The following is a 7,500-nucleotide window of genomic DNA, read 5'->3' as shown; positions in this document are numbered from 1 at the left end:
GGCAGAGGGTTGAAAGGGGAACAGATGACTCCAGCACGGGTCCTTTTTCTTTTTTGGTGCCGTCAGAATAGATGACTGCGGTGAGTCACGTTGCGGTGATGAAGACGATGGTGCAGTCCACTTTGGGACTTGACACATTCCTGTCTCATCGCCCCACCCCACCTCACCCCACTCCAATTCCACCCTTCTGCGCCAGCGTTGCCGGTGAGATTGGCGCGCTGCCACTGCTAGGGGGCAGCAGAGCACCGAGGAAACGCCCGCGGGCTGAAGGCCAGGAGCGACTCTGGCAGTATCTGTTCCTCACAGCAAGGGTGGGCCGCTGGGGATGGTGGGTCTGAGGAAAGTCTGGCAGTTCTCAGTGCAGTATTGTCGGAGAATTGATTCCTACATGTGCATAAGAGATACAGCATGAAATTGCCCAGGTCAAGGCTATACTGTATGTCCAGCTGCTACACATTTTAAGCACTTGCGTCAACCCTCACTGTTGCTGCAGTTCACTCTTTGACTTGCTAATGGAGTTAGAAAATGTTGTATGTGTTGTTATGTGTTATGTTATGTGTTGTACGTTATGTCCTAACTGTCATGGCATGGCGTGACTGACTCTCACCATCAAGGTGATTGAATTTGGTTGAACGGGCTTGGTGAACAGCTGTCTGGGAACACACACACACACACACACATACACACACACACATAGTGATAGAGGCAACTGGCTCCCTGTGGTGCCGTGATACCAGTGACAGATGCTCCACATAACGCTCACACGTACGGCCAGATGTTGACATGAGAAGAGCAGTGGTGGCGTGCTGGCCGGTCGGAGCGAGTCCAGAGGGCCGGCACGCAGAGTATCAGCAGGGACAGGTCCCCTTGGTATCTGCACAGGGGCATGCAGAGTATCAGCAGGGACAGGTCCCCTTGGTATCTGCACAGGGGTATGCAGAGTATCAGCAGGGACAGGTCCCCTTTGTATCAGCACAGGAGCACGCAAAAGAGCCCTCACATACATATGTATACATACATTATGCAGCATTTTAACAGACATCATGTCATATATAAAGATTTGACAAATATATACAATATATATTTATATAATATATTCTATTATTATATAAGAGTAATAATATATGGTACTTGCAGACAATTCCCTCAAATATATACAGTATAAAAAGCAAACACGTACATGCATGCACAGAAACACACAGGACACAGGCAGACAGACACAGACTTACAGCCTTATATTATTCTAACCTACACAGACAGGCCTGCCTCTGTCCTCTGGGGGCAGACGTGCAGCGGAGGTCCATCCATTACGGAGGCAGTGTGCCTGGGCCGTGGAGTCTGCCCAGGGCCCCTCGGTGCAGCTGATTGATGAGCTGCTGCTCTCTGTCTCCACAGGTCCCCCCTCATTGGTGGCTATGGGGAACCTAATCAAGGTCCTGACGCGGGACATAGACAACAACACTGGCAACTTCTTCTTGGACTTTGAAAGTAGGTCGTCTGTGGGCTGGAATTCTAACCCTATACACACACAAGTTCACACACACATGTGTACACACACACACACACACATACACGCACACACGCAGACACACACATGCACATAGACACACGCCAAACCTAGAGTATAGCCGACATATCTTGAACTTAACCAATCTTTTAGAAATGGGAGACTCCTCAAGCTCAACTTATTTCATGTCATAGTGATAAATGGCTGGACATAAAGTGTTGCTGTCTGTGTCCCCAGATGCCCAGCCTACAGGGCCGGAGAGGAAGGTGTGGGACCAGGTGAACGAGGTGCTGGTGGAGGCCATGCAGGTCCTGGAGGATCTGCAGTCCTATAGTGGTGCAGGAGAGGCCATCAGACAGGTACAAACTCAACGACTAGCGCAACACCTTTACAATACCTCCTCCGACTCATTTATGCAAGATTTTCACCTTTATGAAGCCAATTTCATGGTAAACGAACTTGTAATAGCCAAATTGTTCACCTAGCATAGCTATACAGCATAGACGTAGCAAGTCCCTACCGAGAAAACCAGCTATGCAACTTCCAAGAGTGGCGCCCCGCCAAAACTCGCAAGAATCTGAAACATTGTCAGTAGATCTAGCTCTTTGGAGATAGTTTTTGCCTGTTCTTAATCCTTCACCTCCACAACAAAAGCATTTGCATTGTGTACAGGTGGGATAAGTCGCGAGAAGTTCGCTATTTACAATAGCAGAGTGACACATAAATACATCGCGACTCTAGAGCTCTACACTTGCCAAAAATACTTAAACCTGCATAGTATACCTTTAAAGTGTAACATTACATGTCACCTAGGTCACCACTAAGGGGCATATGTGTGCGCAGATACTGGTGACAAATATATGTCAGATATGTCAAATGTGTATAAAATATGTCACATGTGTAAACCATGTCAAATGTGTGTAAAGCATGCCCTCTTGCTGACAGGCCATCCAGAACCCGAATGAGGAGGGAGTGCAGGAGAAAACCTGGGCAGCCGTGGTTCCATTGGTGTGCAAGCTGAAGAAGTTCTACGAGTTCTCCCTTAAGCTGGGTACGCAACTCTTCACATTTCATTTGACTTCACACCACACACTCACTCTGTCAGCTGAGGTGATGTAGCAGGAACAGCATTAGTGTGTGTGTGTGTGTGTGTGTGTGTGTGTGTGTAATGTGGAGAGAGGCCAGCAAGTGTAGCCTTGGCTCTGGGTAGAGCTGGTGCTCGTCCACCTGTAGGGCAGCTGGCTCACAGGGGCAGAGCTGCTCTCCTCACACATACAGTACGGGTGAGTCAGGCGCTCTGCACGCGCTCACTCTACTGTGATGTCAGACAGCGTGCATCATCCTCAGGTGAGCTCCTCACACCGCCCCCCTCCAGATGACAACGCTCACTCTGTCTCTCTCTCTCTCTCTCTCTCTCTCTCTCTCTCTCTTGTCTCTGTACTGTTGATATTCCTCTCCATCTCTCCATCATGCCTCTGACGTCTCCGTCTGACTCAGACCCGGTCAGCTGCCGGAGACGTGACGAGTGGCTGACGTCCCGGCGATCAGCCCGCGGCCGAACTGGAGCTCTGGGGGTGTGGGCTGTGTGTTTGTGTGTTGTTATGGGGGTGTGGGGTGTGTTTGTGTGTGTTGGTATGGGGGTGTGGGGGTGTGTGTGTGTGTGTTGGTATGGGGGTGTGGGGTGTGTGTGTGTGTGTTGCTATGGGGGTGTGGGGTGTGTGTGTGTGTGTGTGTGTTGTAATGGGGGTGTGGGGGTGTGTGTGTGTGTTGGTATGGGGGTGTGGGGGTGTGTGTGTGTGTGTGTGTTGTTATGGGGGTGTGTGTGTGTTGGTATGGGGGTGTGGGGTGTGTGTGTGTGTGTGTTGGTATGGGGGTGTTGGTTGGCCAGGGCAAGAAACGGGGGCGAGTCGAGACGGGGACGTGATGAGCCGTGGACGTAAAGCCCTGACAGCTGTCACTCACAGATGAGGTCACGTCTGATCAGGGGGGCATTAGAGCACATGTCAGTCAGCTGTTTCGTGGACGCCGCCACTTATGTAATGCTGGTCACCCAGTCTGCCCGCTCACTGCCCTACATGTCCCTCCAGCACGGCCTGGGAGAAGCCAGTCTGTCAGGACGGCTTTCGTTAAGCTCTGCAGTAACCCCGGGAGTATCCTTGGGTGAGTGGTGGTGCTGTGTTGCTAATCAGCTGTAGCTTGTTGGCAGATTGGTTGCAGAAGAATAGGTTACACCAACCAGCTCTGTGTATGGCTCGTAAGTGTTTGTTGTGGGTTGGGGGAGGATTGTTGTGCTGTTTGTATTTGAGTGTGTGTGTGTGTGTGTGTGTGTGTGTGTGTGTGCGTTGTGGTGTCTGACAGACACCGGGCCCATGTGGGACTCCCCTGTGGTGGAGCAGTGATGCGTCTTAATTGGATTAGAACTCTCCTTGGGCGAGACGAATCTGTGTTACCTCATCAAGCACAGCACCACCAGGCCACCACTGCGGCTGCATTCCTCTCCCATGCACAAAGCAGAAGCTAAAGAATTTGCCATTCACTGTTTCTGGTTGCCGTTTTCCCCTATTTCTCCTAGAGATTGGCATTTGATTTGAGCAAGGGTTCACAAAAAAAAAAAAAAAATCCAATTACCTCATGATAGAGATTTACTACTCTGTTTCCTACTGATAACAATATCTTCTCCAGATATTCTAAAATTCTTACACCAATATAATCATACTGTAATGATCATCAGGTCTCAAACGTCATGTGAGCAAATACAGGTTTGATGTCAAGCTGTGTGTTTTGGTATTCACTGTTCAAGTGTTGTGATGATGGAGACCATGATCGTTCGTGTTATTCTGAGGACCTGGGGGGTGGGGCAGGGGGTAACTGTGAATCAGATGGGTGGGAGGGGGCTTAGACAAGAGGAAGTAGGTCATGACCTAATTAACTATGACACATCCTCTAATCAACCACAAACACAGCAGCCAATAGGAGCGCTCTCTGGGGGCGCAGCCCACCCCGGATGCCTCTAGTCTGGCCTAACCCTCCTGTCGACCCCCGCCCCCCACTACACACACTCGGTGAATTGTGGGATTTGTTTTGGTCTGAGGGAAGGCAGCCGAAGAGTGCTGAGAAATGCATGGGGACGGCTGTATGCAAGTGTGTGTACTTGTGTAACTGTTGTGAGTTGACAGTAAGCACTGTTAACTGAAGCCCTTATTGAGTCAGGTTGCCTCCAGTGGGCTCCATGTGCCTCTTCCTCCCAGCCAGTCCTCTCCCTCATACCTCATCCATTTCCTGTCTGGGTTCTCCTGTACCCCTGGGGCCTGACCTCATACAATCCTCAATTACTTTTTTTTGAATCTCATAATACTGCCATCACTATATCTCCCTTCTTTGTCCTTTCTTTGCCCTTGTCTCTCTCTCTCTCTCTCTCTCTCTCTCTCTCTCTCTCTCTCTACATATCCCTTTCTCTTTTTCCATTGCGCTCTCACTCTCACACCCTCCACCCTCTCTCTGTCTTCTGTCTTTCTTTCTCTCTCCAACTCCCTCCTTCCCACTCTCCATCTCTCTTTCTCTCCCTCTCTCCCATCCCTCTCTCTCCCTTTCTCCACCTTTCTCTCTGCCCCCCTTCCTCTCTCGGCCCCCCCTCCCTCTCTCTCTCCCTCTCTCTCTGTCCCCCCTCCCTATCTCTCTCCCTTTCTCTCTCCCTCTCTCCCTCTCTCTCTGCCCCCTCTCTCTCTCCCTCTCTTTCTCCCTCTCTCTCTCCCTCTCTCCCTCTCTTTCGCCTCTCTCTCTCTCTCCCTCCCTCCCTCCCTCTCTCTCTCTCTCTCTCTCTCTCTCTCTCTCTCTCTCTCTGCAGAGGGTGCACTGCACGGCCTGCTGAGCTCCCTGACGAGCACGCGCTGCAGTCCCACGCAGCACCTGGAGCAGGAGCAGGCGTTGGCGCGGCAGTTTGCCGAGATCCTGCACTTCACGCTGCGCTTCGATGAGCTCAAGGTGAGCAAGCCCACAGCCCAGCCGCCAGCCACCAGAGCCCACAACCAGCTCGCTGTGAGCAGCAGGCAGGCAGGCAGGCAGGGCCCCTCCCTCTAGAGGTTCAGCGCTAACTCAAGGTGCTCTGTCTGACCGAGCTTGTGAGACAGCTCTGGGCAACAGAGTAGTAGAACAAGACAGGGCTAGACAGGGTCCATAACTAACATTGGCTGGTGTGACATTTGCCGGTTTTCATTCCAATCAAGCAGTGATTGTCTGGGTAGGTTTCCATCTTGTGGTGTCTAGACATGGAGAGAGCGTTGATAGGTTGTGTGATATGCAGCATCCCTCCGTGTCAGCTTGGCCCTTGGGCAGTGAGGAGAGGCTATGTGCTCTGCTGCGGATGGAGTGGAACGTCTAGTCTAGAGTGGTCTGGTCTAGTCTAGTCTGGTCTAGTCTGGGAGGAGGCTGCTGCAGCGGCTCAAATTCTAGTCACCGCACTGCACAGTTGGAGCTGAGAGGGGGGGGGGGGTGGGCCTAGAGACGAATCAGAGCAATATTATGAGACACAGATCAGAAGACACAACGTAAAGCCCAATTCACACCAAAGATTCGCGACGAGACAAAACAAGTTGCTGGTTCATAGAATGTTGTAGCTCATCTCTACGCGAATCTTTGGTGTGAACTGGGCCGAAAAATGAGCAGAAACCTGACAGAAAGTGCGGGGTGTTAAAACAAAGCCATAATTAGCAGAGGAAAGGTGTGAAGTGGAGAGGGAAATGGAAGGTGAGGAGAGAGTGGAGGGAGAGGGAGGGTGATGAAATTGCCCCTCGTTGACATGAACTTGAGAAGGACTTGTCTCCTGTGGAGCAGGCTCTCATTAATCTGCTCCTGAATGTCAGGGACTCACACTCTCCAAATGCTCTGCATTACTGGACTTTGTCCACAAGCAGTTATGGCCCATTCACACCAAGAACGATAACGATAACTATAAATAAATCTCGTTAATATGAATGACGACATTCACACGTAAACTATAACGATAACGACATGAAGAACGATATCGTTGGGGATCACTTTCAGAGCGATTTTCAGAACGGTAAAAAGCTAATAGCCAATCAGAACCCATCGAATTTTAATTGTCACATTCATTAACACAAGGAGAGACTTTGTTTATCGTTGTTCAGTGCGAACGCTTTTATCGTTATGGTTATAGTTATCGTTATCATTCTTGGTGTGAATGAGCTTTTACAACTTAGAGTAACACACAATGTGGGATTTTAACTTTTCTGCAAAATTACTACACACTGGGTACCCATTAAGTGTCAAGGTGGTATCCAATTAGTCTAAAGCCGATGAAAGGGGTCATGCTCTTACCCGCCACAACAATGTTGTGTGGCATCAAAATGAGTTTAAAGTCGTTATTTTAAGGTTAAAACTGCACTGTGTTGCTTTAAACCATTTCCATTCATCTTGGAAATTCATTTCCATTCATCATGGCATTTCTGTCACACAGAACCAATCAGATTCACTGTGCCGTATGCTGTTAAGCAAACATGAATTGTCTGCAGACTGGCTCCCCCAGCTTCTTGTTGGTAGAGTTAATAGCTTTGGCGATTGAGGCTAGTTATACGCCCTCAGCCGTACTTTGCATCTAGTTTGCAGATTCATGAACCCAATTATAGCTGGAGGCAGCCTGGCTGGTTTGATGAGGTTATTGCAAATTTATGCCAATAAGCAAAATCAAACATTAATGAAGTGCTTCGTCTGCATAACACTAACGCAAGCCTGGTGAAAAAAGGGGGGGACACGGGTGAGAGGCGCAGATGTCGGCTGGGTGCGGGCTGGCCACGCTAGCCGGCCTGGTGGACTGGGCAGGGCCTGGTGAGGGGAGTCCCTGCACAGATGCTCACTGTCCCTGCTTGCCCTCTTGCAGATGACCAACCCGGCCATCCAGAATGACTTCAGCTACTACCGGAGGACCCTGAGCCGCATGAGGATCAACAACGTGTCCGTGAGTGATCAGAGCCCCTCTC

At 50.1% G+C, this 7,500-nt stretch overlaps 1 protein-coding gene across 1 annotated transcript in view; it reads left to right on the top strand.

The window, feature by feature from the left end:
- Positions 1-7,500, top strand: part of fam49ba (family with sequence similarity 49 member Ba) — a 22,614-nt gene that overhangs the window by 11,188 nt on the left and 3,926 nt on the right. Inside the window, exons 2-6 of the mRNA XM_048249103.1 lie at positions 1,396-1,488; positions 1,745-1,866; positions 2,453-2,558; positions 5,352-5,488; positions 7,401-7,478. Of these exons, the coding sequence (XP_048105060.1) occupies positions 1,416-1,488; positions 1,745-1,866; positions 2,453-2,558; positions 5,352-5,488; positions 7,401-7,478 (516 nt within the window). The 5' untranslated portion in view covers positions 1,396-1,415. The remainder of the gene's footprint in view (positions 1-1,395; positions 1,489-1,744; positions 1,867-2,452; positions 2,559-5,351; positions 5,489-7,400; positions 7,479-7,500) is intronic.

Source organism: Alosa alosa, chromosome 1 (assembly GCF_017589495.1).
Source record: "Alosa alosa isolate M-15738 ecotype Scorff River chromosome 1, AALO_Geno_1.1, whole genome shotgun sequence".
Taxonomy (NCBI): Eukaryota; Metazoa; Chordata; class Actinopteri; order Clupeiformes; family Clupeidae; genus Alosa; species Alosa alosa.
This window is presented reverse-complemented; position numbering and strand designations above follow the sequence as displayed.